The 23,747-nt window shown below is 41.3% G+C and overlaps 1 protein-coding gene across 1 annotated transcript in view; it reads left to right on the forward strand.

Moving 5' to 3' along the window:
- DTD1 (D-aminoacyl-tRNA deacylase 1) overlaps positions 1 to 23,747 on the forward strand; it is a 1,026,657-nt gene that overhangs the window by 272,961 nt on the left and 729,949 nt on the right. Inside the window, exon 4 of the mRNA XM_044057001.1 lies at positions 9,866 to 9,963. Within this exon, the coding sequence (XP_043912936.1) occupies positions 9,866 to 9,963 (98 nt within the window). The remainder of the gene's footprint in view (positions 1 to 9,865; positions 9,964 to 23,747) is intronic.

Consider the following 23,747-nt stretch of genomic DNA (forward strand, 5'->3'; position numbering starts at 1 on the left):
GAAAGTGGATACAAGACAAGTGGCCTGCCAGACTACAACATCTACATATCAACCTGAAGGAGATGTTAGCAGTCCAGTTTGCATTAATAGCTTTCAAGGATTTACTTCTTCCAGGGCAGGTGTTGATTCTAACAGACAACACAACTGTCATGTGGTACATCAACAAACAAGGGGAACGCATTCTTATCCTCTATGCAGGCAAGCAATGATTTTGTGGGAGACTGCTCTCAGTTTACGGCTCAATCTTCAGGCAAGGTTTCTGCCAGGAGCACAGAACTCCTTAGCAGATGTGTTGAGCAGACGAATTATGGATCCCCACGAGTGGAAATTGGATCCTCATGTATTTCAGAAATTGACAGTGTCATGGGGAACTCCAGACATAGATCTGTTCGCTTCTCCACTAAACCATCAGCTGCCAAAGTTTTGCACAAAAAGGTTTCATCCCACAGCTTGGAGAGTGGATGCTCTTTCTTTCAATTGGAGCAATCTTCATGTGTATGCCTTTCCACCTCTGCCTCTCCTCCCAAAGGTACTTCTAAAGGTCAGACAGGACAAGCCAAGGATGATTTTAATAGCTCCAGATTGGCCTCGACAGCACTGGTACCCATTACTGAGAAGTCTAGTACGGAAGCCTCCATGGACTTTGCCTTCGATTCCACACCTGTTGTCCCAGGAGGACAGCCATTTGCTCAATGTCAAGCTTCACTCTCTGCACCTAACAGCCTGGCATATTCTGCTTTGAACCATAGTGGGCCTCCACTTCCTCAGCAAGTTTTGAATGTTATTTTGGAAGCTAGAAGGCCTAGTACAAGGAAAGTGTACGCAGATAAATGGAAGAGATTTTTATTTTGGAGTGCAGCAAAAGATTTTGACGTTTCTGAGCCTAATTTGAGTGTGGCTCTTCAATATCTTACTGAGTTACTAGACAAAGGTTTGTCTTTCTCTTCTATTAAGGTTCATGCTGCAGCAATTTCGGCTCACTATGATTGTGACCCACCATTGTTTTCTCATCCTTTATTCAAGCAATTTCTTAGAGGGGCAAAGAATATAAGACCCCCACGAAGAGCTCCTACTCCTGCTTGGGATCTCAATTTTGTGTTGGAGAAACTCACTCTACAACCTTTTGAGCCTGCAGCTACTTCTGAGTTGAAATATTTATCATGGAAGACTGCTTTTTTGTTGGCCATACCTCTGCAAGAAGGGTTTCTGAATTGCAGGCCCTTATGGCGGTTGAGCCTTTCTTGATTTTCCATAAGGATAGGGTATCTTACGCACTAATCCTTCCTTTATGCCTAAAGTGGTTTCTAGTGTGGCTTTAAACCAAACTATTCATTTGCCTACTTTTTATGCAAATCCCCAAAATAAAGGGGAAAAGATTTTGCACACTTTAGATGTACACAGGCAGTTGCGATATTATTTGGACAGAACTAAAGGGTTCAGGCAGTCTCAGCAGTTGTTTGTTTCTTTTGCTTTGGGTTCTCAGGGCAAGCCTGTGTCAAAACAAACTATTTCTAAGTGGATTGGGTTTTGCATTGCTTTCTGTTATTCCCATCATGGCAAGGAGATTCCAGCTGGGATTAGGCCTCATTCCACTAGGGCTACTGCCACTTCGACAGCCTTGTTGAGGAGTGGCAACCAAGGATATTTTGGAGGCAGCTACTTGGAGTTCAGTGCATACTTTCTCTAGGCATTATCACCTACCACTTTACTCTAAATCCAGGGCTGGTTTTGCCACTGCTGTTTTGCAGGGCATTTTGGCAGCTCCTGCTTCCTTGTAGTTTGGCCATCCTCCCTTACCTCTGCTTTGGGATTCTACCTAAGTGTAAGGACTGCAGCAATGTGAGATGAAGAACATAGTACAGTTTTGTACCTACCATAAATGTAGATGTTCAAGATCCACATTGCTGCAGTCCAATTTACCCTCCCTCCTTCCCTCTGTAGTTAGAGGTGGTTGTGTGGGTTGGGTTGTACATATTGTGTATATTGTATATATTGTACATATAATTAGTGCAAGGGTGGTTGGTTGTTTGCTGTCTTTTGGTTTTGACCTTTATGTTTAGGGTCTTCTGACATCTGGGGCAAGAAAAGACTGAGGATATGACGTCGGTCATGCGCATTTGTACCCTGACGTCCTGATGTCAGTCAAATGCGCCTTGACCGACGTCAGCCTTATACTTTGATATTCGGGCCGACCGAGGACAGCGGACTACCCAAGTGTAAGGACTGCAGCAATGTGGATCTTCGAACATCTACATTTATGGTAGGTACAAAACTGTACTTTATACAGCTTTTTGGTTTCACCCGTATACCTGCTTTTGTTGATGATTAGTGGGAGAATGATGGGTCTATATTATATGAGCGAAAGTTCATATGAACGAATGCTCTTATGAACGAAAGTGCCAGACATCGAACCTTATATTGTGGGGGGCTGCACCCCTCACACCCCCCACTAAATATATATTCCAACTCCAAGATCGCACTACAGTGAGGAAAGGGCACAAATTCCTATCTTCACTGTACTGCGAACCCAGAAAAAGTGTTTCAATGCCCGGCATTTTCGCTCATTACAGCGTTCGTTCATATGAACTTTCATTCATATAATATAGACCCGAGAATGATGCTTTTTTTTTTTTTGTAAAATATCTGCATGTTAGTTAAGCTTTTGTAATTTTGGATGTTCTTCATCTCACATTGCTGCAGTCCTTACTTATGGGTAGTCCGCTGTCCTCGGTCGGCCCGAATACCAAAGTATTAGGCTGACGTCGGTCATGGGCGCCTAGATCTGACATCAGAGCGTCAGGGTATAAAGGCGCATGACCGACGCCATATCCTCAGTCTTTTTTGCCGCATGGTCCGATGCAGAAGCAGCGTTGCAAGTGCCGTTCGGCGTTCTGAAATTTTTCGCTGGAGTTTCAGACCGATACCAAGTTGGCTAAGTACTTGGGGAATATTTTTGTTTTTCTTGCCTCAGTTACTTACCGGATGTCAGAAAAGGTGAATAATTGTATTTCTTGTGGGAAACAGATACCGCATAGGGATTACCACCGCTTTGTATTCCTTGTTTGGGACCGAGCAACGTAGTTGGGTGTCGGTTTTGTGCTAGGTTTAATAAGCGCGCACTATAAAACGGAGGTTAGCTTGCGCTAGGTTAGTGTTTGGCAAGAGCTGTAATTATAATATGCCGCCGGATGTTCCGACGCCTGCTTCTACTAAGAAGCGCAAAGACAAATCTTTAAAGCCTAGGCAGGATGATTCGTCCGTTACGGACGCCGGATCTTTAGAAGCTACAGCTGAACAGGTGGATCCGGCTGAAGTTTCTGTTGAGTCCCAGGGGGAAACTTTGATTTTACATGATGTGGCCTCTCAGGAGGCAGGTCAGGCTGAAGGGGCCTCTCAGGTTACTATTCTCCCTTCTATGCCTAAGGTGGTTAGGCCTTCTGTTACAGTTTCTAAGGCTCCTTCTAAGGGCAGGTCTATTTTGCCTTCCTCTGGTCTCAGTTCTGGTTCTTCAGGGTCTGTGCCTAAAAAGCATATGCTTAAAATGGCAGAGGATATGATTACTTTAATTAGAGGTTCTATGCCCCCTCCTGATAAGAGGCCCAGGATGGAGCCAGAGTTGGAAAGTTTGGAGCAGGCCTCAGATGATTCAGAGTCTTCTGCTGAAGACATTCAAGATTTCCCTCCTTATTCTGATTCTGATGCAGAGGATTCCACTCCTTCTGCTTCTCCTCCAGAGGATTTTTCATTTTCAGAAACTCTGCATTCCATGAGGGAGCATTTTAAGTGGGAAGGACAGGATTACTCTGATTCACGGAAGAGACTTAGGGAGTTCTTGTTTTTACCACAGCATAGACCCTTAGCTATACCTCCGGTTTTGGATGTTGTTTCAAATGTTTTCTCGGAAGCTTCCCTTAATCCAGATTCTGTGCCTCCTGCTCCAGTTAAACCGGACAGGTATTACAGGGTGCCTGAGGCTCATAAATATCTTTATAAGAGTCCTATGGCGGACCCAGAAACTATTAGTCAGGGGCCTAAGGGTGTTAGAGCCTCTGTTGTTAAGAATCCGGTTCCTCTGGATAAGGAAGCTAGAGCTTTGGATAGATGGGGTAAGAAGGTGTATACCTCTTCTACTTTAGCATTGAGAGCTTTGAACTGCCAGTTTCATATGTTGAAGTATCAGAATTTCCTCCTTTCTCAGCTAAGATCTAAGGTGGATGCTTTGGCAGAGGGCGTAGAGTGTAAAGAATTGCAGGATTTAGTGCATGTTTCTGAACAGGTGGGAAAGCACTCTTTGCAATGTGGTTTTGATGCTTTACAGGCTTCTTCTAGGGCGGCTGCCACTGGTTCAGTTATTCGTAGGCACGCCTGGCTTAAGGATCAGAATTTGTCTGAGCATGTTAAGTCTAGAATTCTGGATGCCCCTTTACAGTCTGAAGTTTTGTTTGGTCCTCCTGTGGAGTCAGTCTTAAAGAAAATGGAAGACAAGGCTAAGTCTATGCAGACTGTTAAAGATTTTATGCAGGTACAACCTCCAAAGTTTAGTAGAAATTGGCCTACTAAGGGGTGGACGTACCCTTCTTCTGATTCTCAGTCTAGGGGTAGATCTAGGCGTGGTAGGGGCAGAGCTCAGAGTACCTTCAGGCCGAGACAATGGAGTTCGCCTGCTCAATCTGCTGGTGAGGGCAGGGGCCAGTCCTTTCGTAAACAGGCCCAATGACCTGCATTTTCAGCTGCCAGATTCTTCTTGCCTGGCAGCTCCGTTGGGAAGAAAGTTGGCTCTTTTCAAGCAAAATTGGCATTTAGTCACCCAGGACAAATGGGTATTGGACATTATAAACCGAGGTTACAAGTTCTATTTCCATACCATGCCTCCTTTCAAGGGCATGCCAGACGTCCCTCCTCGGCAAAGGATAGAGGCTCACAAACAAATTTCTTTACTTCTTCAAATGGGAGCTATACAGCCAGTTCCTCTGTCAGAAGTGGGCCTAGGATTTTATTCTCGCCTGTTTCTAGTTCCAAAGAAAGGGAACACGTGGAGACCAATTTTGGATTTATCTATCCTCAACACTTACCTGGACATTCCAAAGTTTCTGATGCTGACTTTACAACAACTTTTACCTCTGTTGGGAAAAGATCACTGGATGGTTACTCTGGATCTCAAAGAGGGCTTACCTTCATGTTCCTATCAGGCCCAGTTGCAGGAGGTACCTGTGTTTTCGGGCTGGAAATTTACATTATCAGTTCTCTGCATTGCCCTTTGGCTTATCTACTGCGCCCAGAGTGTTCACAAAGGTTCTGGCTCCAGTGATAGCCTTTTTCAGACTAAGAGGAATACAGATTTATCCTTATTTGGACGATTGCCTGATTATTGCACAAGAAAAGGACGAACTTCTTCATCATCTACAGTATGTGGTGGCAGTGTTAAGATGCCTAGGGTATTCTGTGAACGAAACAAAGTCCAGTCTAGTACCCTCTCAGGACATGTGCTTTCTGGGTGTGAGACTGAATACAGCTTTCCACATAGCATTTTTTGAGCCCGGACAAACAAAGAAGCCTTTCTTTTTATTTCCATCAAATGTCTCTACGGTCCAGGCTGACTGCAAGGACGGTCCTTCAAGCCTTGGGGTTCATGGCATCTTGTATTCTGGTGCTTCCCAATGCCAAATTGCATATGAGGAAGCTTCAATGGTATCTCAAAATGTATGGACACAGCACTGCCAAGATCTAGACACTGTCATTCAGATAATACCTTGCATTCAGAAGGAGTTTTTGTGGTGGGCTCAGGAATGTCACCTAAACAAGGGACTCTCTGTGACCCGCCAGAGGCGAGTCAGATTCTAACGACAGATGCCTCGGACAAGGCTTGGGAGCACACCTCAATGGAAAATGGGTGCAAGACACGTGGCCTGTCAAACTCCAACATTTGCATATCAACTTGAAGGAAATGTTAGCAGTCCAGTTTGCATTGATGGCTTTCAAAGATTTACTTCACCCAGGGCAGGTGTTGATTCAAACAGACAACACTACTGTCATGTGGTACATCAACAAGCAAGGGGGAACCCATTCTTACCCTCTTTGCAGGCAAGCGATGATTTTGTGGGAAACTGCTCTCAATCTACACCTCAATCTTCAGGCAAGGTTTCTACCAGGAGCACAGAACTCCTTAGCAGATGTGTTGAGCAGACAAATAGTGGATCCTCACGAGTGGAAATTGGATCCTCATGTATTTCAAAAGTTGACAGTGTTATGGGGAACTCCAGACATAGATCTGTTCGCTTCCCAACTAAATTACCAGTTGCCAAAGTTTTGCACAAAAATGTTTCATCACACAGCTTGGAAGGTGGACGCTCTATCATTCAGCTGGAACAATCTGCATGTATATGCCTTTCCACCTCTGCCTCTTCTTCCCAAGGTACTTTTGAAGGCCAGACAAGACAAGCCAACCATGATTTTGATAGCACCGGATTGGCCTCGACAACACTGGTACCCACTACTGAGGAGTTTAGTACGAGAACCTCCATGGCCTCTGCCTTTGATTCCGCACCTTTTGTCACAAGAGGGCAATCACTTCCTCAATGTCAAGATTCAGTCTCTGCATCTAACAGCCTGGCATATTCTGTTTTAGACTCTGGAGGGTCTCAGCTTCCACAACAAGTTTTGAATGTTATTTTGGAGGCCAGGAGGCCTAGTACCAGGAAAGTTTACTCTGATAAATGGAGGAGATTTTTTATTTGGAGCAAAGGAAAGGACTTTGATGTCTCCAAACCTGATTTAAGTGTTGCTCTTCAATATCTTACTGAGTTATTGGACAAGGGTTTGTCTTTCTCCTCGATAAAGGTCCATGCTGCAGCCATTTCTGCTCACTATGATTGTGACCCTCCTTTATTCTCTCATCCTTTGTTTAAGCAATTTCTTAGAGGGCAAAGAATATAAGGCCCCCGTAGAGCTCCTACTCCTGCTTGGGATCTCAATTTTGTGTTGGAAAAACTTACTCTACAACCTTTTGAGCCTGCAGCTACTGCCGAGTTAAAGTATTTGTCATGGAAAACTGCTTTTTTGTTGGCCATTACCTCTGCAAGAAGGGTTTCTGAATTACAGGCCCTCATGGCAGTGGAGCCTTTCCTGATTTTTCATAAGGATAGGGTATCTTTGCGTACTAATCCTTCCTTTATGCCTAAAGTGGTTTCTAGTGTGGCCTTAAACCAAACTATTCATTTGCCTATTTTTTATGCAAACCCCCAAAATAAAGGGGAGAAAATTTTGCATACTTTGGATATTCACAGGCAGTTGCGTTATTATTTGAGCAGAACCAAGGAGTTCAGACAGTCTCAGCAGTTGTTTGTTTCTTTTGCTTTGGGTTCACAGGGTAAACCTGTTTCAAAACAAACTATTTCTAAATGGATTGGGTTTTGTATTTCTTTCTGTTATTCCCATCATGGTAAGGAGATTCCTGCTGGAATCAGACCTCATTTCACTAGGGCTACTGCTACTTCTATGGCCTTTCTAAGAGGGGTAGCTACAAAAGACATTTTGGAGGCAGCTACTTGGAGTTCAGTGCATACTTTTTCTAAACATTACCACCTTCCTCTTTATTCTAAGTCTAGGGCTGGATTTGCCACTGCAATTTTACAGGGCATTTTAGCAGCCCCTAATGCTCTATGATTTTTACCAACCTCCCTTTCCCGTTGCTTTGGGATTCTACCCATACGTAAGGACTGCAGCAGTGTGAAATGAAGAACATAGTACAGTTTTGTACCTACCATAAATGTAGATGTTCGAAGATCCACATTGCTGCAGTCCAATTTACCCTCCCTCCTTCCCCACTGTAGTTGACATGGTGCTATGCTTTAGGTGATGGTTGTTGTTGGCCTTGTTTTTGGGAGGTATTCTGTTTTGGCTGTGGCCTTTCTTGTTGGGCCTTCTGACATCTGGGGCAAGAAAAGACTGAGGATATGACGTCGGTCATGCGCCTTTATACCCTGACACTCTGATGTCAGATCTAGGCGCCCATGACCGACGTCAGCCTAATACTTTGGTATTCGGGCCGACCGAGGACAGCGGACTACCCATAAGTAAGGTCTGCAGCAATGTGGATCTTCGAACATCTACATTTATGGTAGGTACAAAACTGTACTTTTCACCTGTATACTGGCTTTTTGTTTTACTCTTAACTTTATGCTAAATGTCTTTTTTTTTCACATTTTTATATTTTGTATTGGAGCTTTTCTCCCCGAGCCTCCGCTGAAAATGGGTTTCTTACCTAGATGGACTTTCCAGTTACCAATGTCAACTAAATAAATAAATAACTATAAGAATCAATCAGAGGAGGTTAGAAAGGATTGGCAAGAGATGGGGATAAGCAATTCACAATGAAACAATGTGGGGGCAATGGTTCCACTTGAAAACATCGAAATTCATATCGTCAAGACCATATCATCGAGTGTTTAGAACATTGATGTTGTCAAGGGGAAGAAAAAGGTAAGTAAAAAAGGGAAAAGGCTAGTGTTTCTGAAGGGCAGCAAGGTGCCCTGCACACTGTGTCTGTGAATGTGCCATCTCTGTGATGGCACTGCAGACAGGGTACAGGAAATCTCCCGTTTAGTGCTTCTGCCTATAGCGCTCAAACGGAGATTTCCCTTTACCCCACTGTAGTGCAGTCTCGGAGTTGGTATATTAAAGTTGGGGGGGGTGGCATGGGGGGGGCATAAAATAGCTTTTAGAGGTTTTTTTTTCTTTTTTTTTAAGTTCCCTTTGAATCTTCGATGGTTTGAAACTCAATGCTCTGGTCTCGATGATCAGAATTTCGATGTTTCAAGCTTTTGATGATTCAAAGTGGAACTAGGGGAGATATATGTATGACTCCCAAATATGTAGCAGTGTCTAGAAGATTTAGGGTCTTTGCTTGGAAGTGTTTACATGGGTATTTTTATACCCCAAGTAGATGCCACCGAAATTTTTTCCTCAGGTAGACAGCAAATGTTGGAGGTGTGATAGGGAAGAAAGAAGTAATTGGGAACATATTTTTTGGAAGAGTAATGAGTTGGCAGACTTGAAAAATTCCCTGCAGACTACTGCTACTAAAATACTGGGTAAGCAAGTTGGTATAACTTAGGAAATAACTTTTTGAGCTATGATACAAAGTCAGAATTGCCAAGGCATAGTAATGCCTTGCTGTGTCTAATTGTGGTGGCTGCCAAAAAAGTAATCACTGGAAAGTGGAAATCAAAGTCTAACCCAGTTGTACTAGAAAGTAGTGAATATAGTAACAGAGATAAAACAATTGGAAATGGGATCTTTAGAAAAGGGTAGGAGCGAATTACATAGAAAAAAATGGGAATTGTAGGAACAATACAGGCAGAATAATGTTTAGGAGGAGGAATGAGGTTTAAAAGAAGGCAGGATTTGGATGAGGTGTGTAATGTTTGACAGAAAATGACTGAGTGAATTATAAGTGGTATGCAGTAGCCATTCACTCCCATCCTTGCTGACTGTCTCCTCCAATGTTATCTCTGCTAATTAAGAACTAGTTTTCTGGGTCATAGTATTGGCTTCATTCCTTTGCACCATGAGGCGGGTTTGGCCAGAGTGTGTTGACAGTTAATTTTCTTTTTCCATAAGGGAGTGATAGGGATTACAAATGAGGTGAGATGCCTTTTTATACTGGTGGGATATTGTGTACCATCAGGGCAGCTGCATTTTAAGACTTTCATACATGCATACTGATCTGTTTATGAGGATTTTCCGGAAGTTTAGTGCATCTTTTATATGTTGTTTTTTCATAACTAATTTGTTTTTCACTGTTCTTTTTGATAAAAGGTAGAACCTCTTTATGCAGTCTTCTTAAAGTTAACTTCTTACCTTTCAGATGGCAAGTTTGGAGCCTATATGCAAGTACATATCCAGAATGATGGCCCAGTAACTATAGAACTGGAGTCTCCAAGAACACCTTTGGATCCAAAGCAGGTAGGATGGGCAAAAATTCTAATATGAGAATGAATAACTTTTAACTTTTTTCTTAAATTCATAGGAGTTGCAAAACGGATGTGTCTCACAGCCATTAACACCTTACCAATACCCACCTTAAGGCTTTACCACTAAAGTGATTCTTGAGGTAAATTTGTGAGTACCCATCCAGTCATCCAGGTACTGTATGAAGGTTGATGTGGCACACTGCTTAACCGGCAGGGGAAATTTTTTCTAAGATGAAAGAGGCACAGTGTAATGATTCTCTCAGTCTCTTGAGGTACAAGTCAACAGTAGTAAGGAGCAGATGTGGATTTCCACATATTGTATCTGAGGCGCTGTAACATAAATTAAGATATACCTGTGATCTCTTGACCTTCAGGTGCATTTTACTTTTAAGATGTTCGTATTTCAATGTTGTAGTCATCACATTTGGGTTATCTGCTTGCAGTAGCCCTCAGTCGGCCTGATTATCAAAGTCTTGGGTCCTGCGTTGGTTGCTGTCTCATCTTCTGTGACGTCAGGTAGTCAGGGCTATAAAGCCTGCAGCCGATGCCATTACATCAGTCTTTCTTGGTGTGCGGTGCCTGAAGCAGAACCTGTTGCAAGTGCCAGTCGGCCGACTCCTGAAATTTTTATTTTCGAGTTTCAGAAATGAAGTCTTCAACTAAAGCTAAGTACCCCGTTGGGGAAACTTTTTCTTGCTCTAAACCGATGTCAGTAAAAGTCAATAGTTGTATTTCTTGTGGAAAGCAAATACCTCATAAAGATTTCCATTCGTACTGTATTCCTTGCCTAGGCCCTGACCAACGACATACCTTGCTGTCGGTTTTGTACCTTATTTAGGCAATGAACTATTTGTCGTCAGTATATTTACATTTCTAAATATGTTGGTGCTTGGTGTAGTTATTCAGGTATGTCTTTGGTAAGCCGTCAGACTACCGACATTCCGAAAAAATGCAAAGATGAAGACAGAGACAGGCTGGCTAGGTCCAAAGCTGCCGACGAATCTTGGTCAGGCCTCTATGCTTAAAAAACAAATGATAAGAATGGCTGAAGACCTTATTACTTGGTCAGGCCTCTATGCTTAAAAAACAAATAATAAGAATGGCTGAAGACCTTATTACTTTAATCAGGGGAAGCCAACCTTCTCCCTCTAAGAGATCTAGGACTGAATTTGCTTATGATACTTCTGACCAGGATTCTGAAATTTCTGTTTCCTCTGATGACCAGGATTTACCCTTATCTACCTATGAGGATTCTGATGCAGAGGACTCTATTCCCTCTGCTTCCCCCCCAGAGGATTTCTCTTTTGGTGAAACCTTGCATACTCTTAGGGAGCATTTTCCTTGGGAAAGCCAAGATTACTCTGATTCTAAAAAGAGGCTTAGGGATTTCTTACTCCTGCCCCAGCACAGGCCTTTAGCTATCCTTCCTGTACTGGACATTGTGGATGATGCTTTTTTTGGAATCTAGCTTGGCCCCTGACTCTTTACCTCCTGCTCTCAGAAAACCTGGTCAGTATTACACGGTTCCTGACTCTCACAAGTTCCTTTTTAAAAGTCCCACTGCGGATCCTGAGACCATTTCACAGGGACCCAAGGGCATTAAGGCTACTACTGCCAAAAATCCTACTGCCTCTGATAGAGACTCCAAGGTGCTGGATAGATGGAGTAAGAAGATATACACTTGCAACCTTGGCCATTAGGGCCTTAAACTATCAGTTTCATATGTTAAAGTATCATCAGCGTATTATTGGACTGCTTAAACAGAAAATGATGTTGATTCATGATTGTGCTGAAAAAGGGTTATGGCTGACAAAAAGAGGGCGAAAAAGCCACATAACTATGGGCTAGGCTTATAAATGCCTAAGGATTTACAGGATGTAATGCATTCTGCTGCACAGGTTGGAAAACATACTTTGATTCACTAGAGGCATCTTGCAGGGCTGCTGTCACTTTGTCTGTACTTAGAAGGCATGCTTAGCTTAAGGAGCAATCCTTGCCAGATCATGTTAAAGGTAAATTACTGGATGCTCCCTTAAATCAGGACTGCCTGTTTGGCAACAAAGCAGAATAAGTTCTTAAAAAAAGGGAGGAAAAAGCTAAATCTATGCAAACTGTTAAAGATTTCCTGCAAGTACAGCCTCCAAGATTTAGTAGGCATTGGCCCTCTAAGAATTAGTCCTTTCCTGCCTCTTCCAAGCCTTCTCAGTCCAAACCCAGATCCAGCGGAACACCCATGCTTCAGTCCCAGGGTACGCACAGGACTAAGCAGTGGGGGGCTCCCACTTCCAAATCAGGGAGTAGTAAGATTCCCCCCATGGTAAACTGTCTCAATAACTTAACTTTAAAACTTCCAAGCACTTCTCAACTGACTGCTCCTTTAGGGGGAAAGATGGCACCAATTCTTACCCCCTCTGCAAACTAGCTATGGCTCTGTGGAACACAGCCTTGAGCTACCAAGTGCATCTACAGGCTCAATTCCTGCCAGGAAAACTAAATACACTGGCAGATGAACTAAGCAGAAATTTCATGGACCCACACAAATGGAAACTGGGACCAAAGACTTTCAACATGTTGACAAACAAATGGGGGAGCCCAGATATAGACCTGTTTGCCTACCCCCAGAACTACCAGTTGGACAAATTCTGCACAAGGACTCCCCACAAACAAGCTTGGAAAGTGGATGCTCTGTCCTTCAGCTGGAAAAAACTATCAGTTTATGCCTTTCCTCCTCTGCCTCTCCTACCCAAGGTACTACTAAAGATCAAACAGGATAAAACAAGGACGATACTGATCACACCTGACTGGCCATGCCAACACTGGTACCCCCTCTTGCGTAGTGTGTCAATGCTGGCTCCATGACACCTGCTTCAGACCCCTACCTTGTTGTCACAATGGGAGAGCCAGATTCTGCAACCTCAGCTTCAAACCCTGAACCTTGCAGCCTGGCTAATTATTTAATCTCTCTGCTACCACCCCTCAGTAAACAAGTGTTGGATGTCATTATGGAGGCAAGGAGGCCTAATACAAGAAAATCTTATGCTGAAAAATGGAAAAGATTCTGTGCCTGGAACCAAATTCAAGGGATGGGCACATCAGTGCCCAATTTACCTCCGATTCTTCAATACTTAACTGAGATGCTTCACAAGGGCCTTTCTTTTTCCTCCATTAAAATTCACACCTCAGCCATTTCAACTCATTATAACACAGAACCACCCCTCTTCCACACCCACTGCTCGAGCAGTTCCTCAGAGGGGCCAAAAACTTAAGACCACTCAGGAGAGCGCCAACTCCAGCCTGGGACCTCAACTTTGTATTAGAAAAACTCACTCTTCCTCCTTTTGAGCCAGCTGCAAGTGCAGATTTAAAATTCCTTTCTTGGAAAACAGCCTTCCTTTTAGCAATCACTTCAAGAAGGCTATCTGAATTACAGGCCCTCATGGCAGTGGAGCCTTTCATCATCTTTCATGCGGACAGCGTTTCCCTCAGGACCAATCCCTCCTTCATGCCCAAGGTGGTATCCGGTGTGGCTCTTAATCAATCCATTCATTTGCCTACCTTCTTTTCTAATCCACAGAACAAACGGGAACAAATACTGCACTCCTTAGATGTGCACAGACAACTTAGATTTTACTTGGACAGGAATAAACCTCAAAGGAAATCTGAACAACTGCTGGTGGCATTTGCTGCTGCAGGGGCAGAGGGGAAGGCTATTTCAAAGCAAACCATTTCTAATTGGGTAGGCCATTGCATTTGTTTTTGCTGTAAGCACCATGGAAAACCTATCCCACAGGGAATTAGACCCCATTCAACCAGGGCTACCTCTACAGCCTTTCTCAGAGGTGTACCTACCAGGGACATCCTAGAAGCTGCTACCTGGAGTTCTGTACATAGTTTCACCAAGCATTACCATTTACCAATTTTCTCTAAATCCAGAGCTGGCTTTACCACTGCAGTCTTGCAGGACCTTATAGCTGGTCCTAATGCTATCTAAATGCCTCCTCCCATCCTTATCTTTGAGAATCTACCCAAATGTGATGACTGCAACAGTGAAACACGAAGAACATAGTAAAGTTGTGTACACTTACCATAAATGTAGATGTTCGAGTGTATTCACTGTTGCAGTCTTGGTTTCCCTCCTGCCCCCTGACTTCTTTTGGCTATATCTTTACTCTCCTTTACTATGCTTAAAAGCTTTTTGGTGTATTTGCTTTTTTGTTGGAGGTGTAACCTTGTGCGTGTGTGTGTGTGTGTGTGTATATATATATATATATATATATCTATATATATATATATAAATGTATATATATATATTTAATTGCTTCCCATTAGGGGGGGCACCTGACATCTGGGGTAGGAAAAACTGATGTAATGGCATCGGCTGCATGCTTTATACCTCTGACTATCTGAAGTCATGGAAGATGAGACAGCAACCGATGCAGGACCCAAGACTTTGATAATCAGGCCGACTGAGGGCTACTGCAAGCATATAACCCAAATGTGATGACTGCAACAGTGAATATACTCAAACATCTACATTTATGGTTAGTGTACACAACTGTACATTTTAACTGTTGTAAACCACAAGTAATTATAGACAGTAATTAAGCTACCCAAGTGGTATAAAGAAATCTAGTTATTTACGTTTTTTGTAGTCGAGGCATGTTTTGATGCATTAAAAATGTCATGGTATAGCGCACATAATAGGGATTTGAAATGTGCAGAAATTTCTCCAGGGTCCAGTGTCTCCAGACGTTTCTGACCAACTTTCTCCAAAGTTTGTGCATCATCTGGATAGAGAGGGAACATTTAAATAAGTTACTTTCCAGTTTACTTCATCTAATCACAGATGTGCTTGCTGACATAACCAGAGTTTCCAGAGTAACGTTTGTTAGTCCTTAACTCTGTCCATTTCTGTAAGAGTAAAACTAAGTGTATTTACTACTCTAACAGCTTTAGTGGCTAGTCCATTATCTTCCCAGAAAATGGAAATCTGTTCCCAAGTATGCACTCGTAACATTTCTAGAACATTCCTAGATTATAATAAGTTGCACAGGTTTTAGCAACTGTCATATTACTTACCCTTTTGTTGTTGTTACTGCTGACATTAGTAAATTAACAGTATGTACCTTAGAATGAAGTTGTTTCCATTATTGTGTGTTTTTAACACTGCTGTATCACAAATACATTTCTATCAAAGAATTCGTATGGATTCTTGGCTAAATCTTTTGTCCTGTTCATAACCAATGTATTTTTATTTACTTAAGAAAGGATAGTCAGCAAGGATGAGAATGAATAGCTACTGCTGAGAAATCCATTGTAGAACATTTTACTTTTTGGACACCAGTCCATTTTTGTATAATGCTATTGTACTGAAATAAGTTTTATACAGTGCCGTTGACAAGTTAAGTTTAAGCTTAAAAAATGTGTACTGATGTCACACTTGCTTTGTTGTACTTGTTACTTTTCTTCTTAAAAAGAAATGTATGCATATATAATTTAAAAATGTATGTGCATTTATGCATTTCTTTGCATGAATGTGACTGTTAAATATATGCTTGTCAGAGCTTCTGTAAGAGCATACTTTTGCAGAACTGTAGCGTCAAATGTACTTCACATTTAAACCTTACCTTATACCTTACAGCAAAGAATAGACTTGTTAAATATGTGTTGTTACAAAATACTTGCATCTCTATAATCACTTAAATGTGATTCTGGTATGGGATAAAACAAAAGGAGCAGGTAAAAGATAGCTGCACTGATGGGTGTGCTTACCGTTTTCACTAGTCCCAAATCATTTGAAAGATTCTAAATGTATTTGCCCTTGCATCGTTTAAAATCTCTGATTGAATTGAAAAATGAAGTGTACAACTACTGCATTTAGGGACTAAGCCCAAGTAGCGCCTTCATGCAATGGTGCCTCTCGGGGAAGTGTTTCTGGTTCAGTGTGTCACTGAATTTTCTTTGCACACACAGTAGCACTGGAGGAGATCCAGATCTTATAATGAAAAAAAGAGTTGAGACTATTCTTATGGAATAGGAGGGCTCTGATTTTTGTTTCCAGATTTTCCATGTTTCCAAACATATAAATTTGACTAATTTTGAACATTGGTCAGCTGAATGTAGTCTGTAAGTAGAATTAATGTGGGATGTACATCCTGCCACACTTTGAAGGATTTAATTTATTTCTGAACAGTCTAGATATTTCTCTGCTTTAATCTGAAATTTTCCATCCATTAATGCCTCCTTTACTTTCAGTTGAAGGAATTTCCTTCACTTTTTTGAGTCTCTCCTTTGGAGTATCATTGGCTGTCTTAATGGAGTCCTAGTAAATTTTGTAGCTGTTGTTGTGTGATTGGTTATATGATTCTGCTCACAAAACTGTTTCCTTAAGCATTCAGGTGCCTTGTGCTGGAAAAAAAATACACTTAAGACTGAGTATTTTTTTTCTAGTCAGAAAGCATCCATTTTGCTTTCTCCCTGTCTAGGCTTACAGTACTTCAAATAACTTTGGATTTTACTTTGATGTAACTCCTGAAGTTGGTAGTAATTGTCAAGCACCAGTTTCTTTCACTTTAGCCCATATGGTTATTTTGTTTCCCTGGGTTATGGACGGTTTCTAGTATGAATTTCCCTTTCTTGTTAGTGGGTAATAGTGTCTGGATTTCATTGTTGCAGGAAAGTGCATACATCTGCTGTGTAAACCTTCTAGGATTACAACGTTCTGATATAGTTATCATTCCCTGACCATGAATGCTTCCTTGGATGTATTGGGAGTTTATATGGGAGAATTTTTTGGCACAGGTTATGTAGTACCTTCCAGAGAAAGGAATACTTTTTCAAACTAGTGACTGTTTTAATATAAGGGCTAGAAGAAACAAGTCAGAATTCAACTGCATCCTTCTGTTCCAGCTCAGTACAACAAACACTGAAGATCCTGCTTAAAACTATCCGGTTGATAAAACTATCCAGTTGAGTCTCCCTGTGCCGTATTGAGGTCCAGCAATATGGAGAGACACCAGGAAAAATACAAGCAAACCTGGAGGGGGGTATACATAAAATTTAGTCAAATTCATAATTGCATTTTAAAAAGTTCTGGGGTATTTGGCAGGTCACATCATTTTCCCAGCCTGTTCTTTACTTGTTTAAAAGATTAATTTTCTTTTCTGTTAAAATATATTGCATCCCAGTAACCATTTCTTGAGTCCATGATCCAAGTCATTAGCTTAGGGTGTTGGTCCAGTGCTGGTGCAGAAAGCTGTCTACTTATTTAAGCACCCTATATCAAGACTGCTCCAGATCAGAATGCCAAAATGCAGCGTGAAATTCCTCCTTACCTGTAAAGGACATATCCTTATAGAGACAGCTCCACAAGTGTAAACCACCATTGTAAGGGTCCCATCTCTTTGAGGTCTGCTTAATTTTGAAGGTGGGGTTAAATAAGTTAGAGTCAGTAGGGTCCCCTGGTCCTTAATAGTACAAATGCCAGTGAGTTCCCTATCTGTTATGACCAAAGCCATTGTAAGGAGAATTGGAGATGAAGGTACTCTTATCTCATGCAAGAATCCTTTCCTATAAACCCAGTGACCACCCTTTTCTTGCAGGAGCATCCTTTTCCATATTGAGGAGTATCCTTTATTGTTCAGATTGAAAAAACTATATCCCAGAAGCTTACTTGCAAAGGTCATAATTAGGTATGCTCAATACTCCCATGTGGTGGAAGTGATATTTCCTATGAGAATTGGGGCTTCTTGCTGACAAACCTAAGCTGATTTTTTCTTCTAAGCTTCTACTTAAAGTTTGCAAGATAAGGGGAAGGTTATGAGGGATCTTATACAAATTTTCCTTTCACCTCTCCGTAAGTTTCAAATGAGCTACCCTTCTAAGACAACTCTTATTTTTGTGAGTCACTCACTTCTGCTCTGGCATACTCTTCCGTTAAAGCTCATTTGTCTGCCATTTCTGCTTGTCCACTTTTGGATCTGCCACTTTCCTCTTGATTTGAGGTTAAACAGTTTTTGAAAGATGTCTTTCATATTAGTCTTTCAGGAAAGCCAGTACCTCCTTCATGGGACCTTAATTTTGTGCTTGAAAAGTTAACTCTGCCACCTGTTTGAAGCAGCAGCTTCTCCTATGAAATTGTGTTCATGAAGGACTTTCTTGTTGGTAGTTTTAAATTCTGCCAAGAGAGTCTCTTACCTGCAGGTCTGTGTGGCAGTTCCTCCTTTTCTACTTTTTCACATATACAGAATGTCTCTGAGGACCAATCCTTCTTTTATGCCTAAAGTGGTCAGTGACTTGTCTTTGAATCAGATCATTGAATTTCCTTTGTTTTTCCCTCCCCTCAAATATAGCAGAGTGAGAGTTCTACATTCTTTGGCTTTGCATAGACAGCTTCAGGTGTTGTTTAATAAGACTAAAGATATTAGGAAATCTAAGCAACTTTTAGTTTCTTTGCAAGCCAAGAAACTGGGTTTAGCTGTTTTATACACAAACCATCTCCTCTTGGATTTCTAAAGCCATCTTTTCACGGCAAACAGCTTCCTATTTTTGTTCAGGCTTATTCTGCTGGGGATGGGGTAGTGTTTTTTTTCTGGAGATTTTTTCAAGGATCTTGATGGCTTTATCCATTTTGGAAGCTGCTGCTTGATGTTTTGCACATACTTTTACTTGACACTGCGAGTTGGATGTTATTTCTAGGGCCAAAGCAGGAATTGCTGGGTCCATCCTTTATAATTATTTAGAGTTCATCTACTGTTTCCTGTTCCTCCCACCTTCTCCAGTAGTTTTTGTAATCTTCTTTTTGTAAGAAACACTGCAGCAATGATAAGGAAGGACATAGTACAATTGTTTAAGAACTTAGAATAACAGTAGATGTCCTCCTCTTCACTGTTGTAGTATTCCGTCTCTCCCTCCTCCTTCCTGTTCATTTTGTTCTTTGCCATGTAACCAATCAGTGTCTTTTTCTCATTTTTTCAAGTGTACATGTGATAGCCTTTTTCTTCCTCTTTGGTTGCTGCAGTTCTTCTGTGACAGTTAAGTGATACAAGTGCCAAATCCTCAAAACTTATGTACCTTACGCCTCTGACATAGGCCATATGTCTGACATGCAGTATTTGGAAAGGCCCAAGGTTTAGGTTTGCAGGCTAGAGACGTGTCTGTCCTTGACAAGATATCCCTTTTGTAAGGAATACTAAAACAGTGAAAATTAGGACATCTGCTGTTATGGCAGGTTCTTACACAACTGCACTTTCAATATTTATATGGGGCAATAGGACTGCTGGATCATTTGTGCCTTCCTCAACTTTATAACCACCAAAATTATAACCTCTTTCCACAAACATGGAAATCTCACTGTTCTAAGACTTTAGAAAGCACCAGGACCACATATTCTTTTCTCATTTAAAAGATTTCCTTGGGTATCCCATCTGGCTCAGTAGTCATGACCCTTCTCAAACTCAGGAGTGCCCTCTTCACCTCCATCTTGGAAACCTGAGCCAGCAGTGAAATAGCCTGCTCATGATCTAGTTTAGTTGAAACGAAGCCATCTGCAGATGTGTCATTCCTATTAGGGGTGGGTTGCCTTATAAAGCTGTACATAATACTTGTGTAACTCTTCCAGTATCTCCACTGGGTCAGTTGTGCCTCTAATTTTTGATCCCAAATTTGAACAATTGTATCCATTATTTTTGGACTCTAGATTCCTTTACGGTACTTAATAGATTGTGTGACTTACCCCTCTTAATTGTATTGAAGACTGCACTATTCTCAGAACTGTCTTTACTCTGTTTCTGCTGTTGTAGAGGTGAGCTGTCCAATACTAAGTGTGCAGTACTGTATGTGCTACTACCGCTTCTTGCTTGTCAGAGTATCTCACTGGCCTTTCTTTTCTGATTTCTCACATTAGTTTTTTGGTGCATCTCACCAGACTTTCTTGTCTTGCTTCTCATGTTGCATATTTATCTTTAGATCATTTGATATTGTTACTTTAGATCGCATTTCTAGTCTTGTTGCTGTTATTAATTCCATTTGAATTGTATACTACTTTCTTGGGTTTTACAGCATCTTAGCATGTTTTGGCATTGAATTTGCACACCATACCATAGATTTCTCCTCCAGTTTTACCAAGCTCCATTTTTATCCGTTATGCTCCTTCTTGTGTAAGCATTCCCACTGCGCATATTGCATCATCTCCAAAAAATTAATACTTTTCTTTCCATTTTTTCTGCAGTGTTATAAAATGAAAGCACTGAAAAATAGCAGTTCTAGTACTCCGCTCTTATTGACTGATATGCAGCTTTTCATTTGAGCAGATTTAGTTTGTAGTCTCCATCTTGGTCCTCTTGTTTATTCAGTGTTATACCACTGCTACCAGTTTTGGATTGTCTACTGATTCCAAGACTGATATGTTCAGTGGGGGTAAGTCACTTTGACATATGCCTTTCTAAAGTTTACATTGCATCTACAGCCACTTTGTGAATTACTGCATTAGCTACTCAATGGAATAATTCTATTAACATTTCATGCAGGCATTTTCAGCTGGTAATGAAAAAGCATTGAAAGTGTCAGTAAGGAAAGCAAGGCTAAAAAGGGAGAAGGATCAAAACCTATTTAAAAAAAGAAAAAGAAAAGAAGAGATTTTCCTACTGCAAATCCGTGCTGATTTGGCCCTGCATCTTCCTGAATTCTATACATTGTAAAAATCTTTCCTTCAGCACTGACTTTTTACTTGATTTTTCCCTGTAACTGAGGTCTTATTGATATGTGAGTAGTTCCCAGTCTACTTTGTTTTATGTTAGCTGTTAATTTTAGACTTGTTAACTGGGGTAGGTTGCTGAATCACATGAACTATTTCAGGCTAGGCCTGGGTATAAAAACGCAGTACAGTTTACAAATAAAAATATGGAAATTTGCATTCCACAGACAGTATAGAGGCAAAGCAATGTCTTGCCACAGTTTTGTGAAGAAAATTAGAACAGGTCACAGAAATTATAACAAGTCAGTAAAGGTTAATTACTTGTTAACTGAGGGTGGAGCTAGGAACTAAAACCATCTGTTTAAGGGGTAGAATAAAACATTTCAAGGCTTTAGTGGAAAAGCTCACTCAGACTCTACCGTAGAATGTTATGAGGGAAAGGTTAATTTGGTTTTAATTTCTTGCATTTTGTATTCCTCCATTGCCTGCTTCTGTTTTGCATATGGTGATTTATTTTCTTTACAGTGTATTTTACTTGTATTCAGTTTTTATTTGCATTTTAAACTAGGAAAGAGACCACAGATATGTCTCTTGAGAGTCGCAGAAATTAGAACAGGTCAGTAAAGTATAATTACCTGGGAACTGAGTGCGAAGTTAGGAACTAAACCTTGTATTTGAGGGGTAAAATAAAAAATGTTAAGTCTTTACTGGAAAAGCTCACTCAGACTTTGCCATAGATTGCTGTGAGGGAAAGGTTAGTTTGGTTTTGCTTTCTTTTGTTTTGTATTGCTTCATTAGTGTCTTCTGTTTTGTATGTTGCGGCTTATTTTCTTTACACCATGTTTTGCTTGTGTTCTGCTTTTAACTGCATTTTTAAACTAGGAAAGAGACCACAGCTATGACTCGTGTGAGTCACACGGAAATTACATTTTCCCCGCAGTGGTGCTGTTGTGTTTTTAAACTCAACTGTCTTTCTAGTTGCCCCCCCCCCATGTTGATTTGACCACATATTTCCTTCCCTGTCCTTTATCATTTTGTGAAATCACTCCCCTTCAGCTATTTAGTTATTGGCCATCCCACTGTATTCCATAGAGCCAGAATACAAAGCGCCTATCCCCTTCCAATCTATCTTGCTCTTTTAAAATTAGTGGCTGTCCACTTAAATAGCCGAAGCTTAATTTATTCCCTCTTTCATGTCTAACTGCTTAGTGCACTTAAGGTATTAACCTTTTTTTCATCTTACTTTTAAAATCTTCAACATCTAGTCCAAGACCATCAGTTATTGGAGACCCCACATTATACCCCTCAGTAGTCATTTTGGAATTGGTGCTTATGTTTTGCTTTTGGTGAGAGAAGGAGCATATGGGCATTATTTCCGGGAGACTGCTGATCACCAGAAAGCCTGATAACTACTACATATGTGCTAACTTGGAATTTGTGCTTATATTTTGCTCCTGTTGAGAGAAGGAGTAGAATGCATTGATTCCTGATTGTTTCTGATTGGGCATTGAGTGTCTGTGTTGGACCTTCCTGAAATGTCACCAATACCTAGTTGCACACAGGACAACTAGTTTGCAGTGGCAAGCACTGCCCCCAGAGTTGCAAACCAGACACTTCTGACATTCCTTTATATTCTCACTGCAGTCTTCCAATCATTAAAAAAGGGCCTGTTGCCACGGATATGAACTTTCCCACTATCTCTGTTACCATCTTGGTGGATATGTGCATCCTCTGGGAATGTAAAAATTGCCTCTTGTTTACTGACAGCCAGCAAATTCTCAAACAAACTGATATGGTATGCGAGAGATGTATTTGCACAATGTTACTGGAGGCAAAGCTCTCACATAAAATCACTCCTAATGTCAAGTTGTCAGTAGTACACTCACTGCACTACTCACACACAGTACAAAGCAGACACATAGACACATACGTACTGAACCACTTAAATGTAACCTTCCTAAACTCCAAAGACCTCCTAGGCGAAGTACATGTAACAAATACCTTCAGCAGCCCTGAATGCACACTTTCAATACAACACCCAAATCAACATATAGCTACATCTCTTGGAGCCTCTGCTGTGAATGCAAAACATTCTTTAGCTTTGTTCATATCCTCAAAAGCAGTACACAATTTTGTGCATAGCTCATTGCTAATGGAACCACCTATACTAAGCCAGAAGATATAGCAATCCACCACCTGGCCAACAAATTCAGCTCCAACTTTACCCCTCACTCTCCCTCAACCTGTCTTCAGGAAAAACATCAAATATAACTCCCCCTACTGTCACTATGGAGCAGGTCCTTAATGCTGTCTCTAAGGCCAAGAACACTGTGTCAATGGGCCCAGATAATATCCAAGGAGGCCTTCTAGACAACATGAAACATGACTTATCAGGCCATCTGGAATTGCTGTTTAACCGTAGCCACCAAACAGATTTCATGCCTCACAAATGAACAGTAACAGTCATCCCTCTGCTCAAAGTTGGGTCATCTACAGACCTATAAGTCTCACTAGTACCATATGTAAAGCCATGGAAGGAATTATTATGGAAATGATCAGTAATGACATAGGAAACCTCCAAACACTGGACTCTATCCAGTTTAGTTTTGTAACGGGTAGGTCATGTCTGCTCAACTTGCTGGACTTCTTTGAGACTGTCACCAAAGTAATGGATGAGGGAGAATGGTTCACACTGCCTACCTTGACCTTGCCAAGGCATTTGACACAATGCCCCACTCAGGCATTGTTGACAAAGGAGGTTAGGTATAAACCCTTATATCACCTGGTGGATAGTCAGCTGGCTTACAGACAGAACCCAGGAAGTTAGAATTCGGGAGTCCACCTCTGCAAAGAGGCCAGTCACAAGAGGAGTCCCTCAGGGATCTGTCCTGGGACCGCTCATTTTTGGCATTTACTTCTTTGAAATCAAGGCCATTGACAGTGACCTCTGGCTGACTACATTTGTGGATGATTACAAATTAGAAGCAATCAGTATCCCCCACCGACACAGATGTTTTCCTTCCATATCAGTATTGCAGCATTCATAGCCTAAGGGATCTCCTGCTAAGGATAACCCAACATCT

Source organism: Protopterus annectens, chromosome 1.part2, assembly GCF_019279795.1.
Source record: "Protopterus annectens isolate FY-2018-M chromosome 1.part2, PAN1.0, whole genome shotgun sequence".
NCBI lineage: Eukaryota > Metazoa > Chordata > Ceratodontiformes > Protopteridae > Protopterus > Protopterus annectens.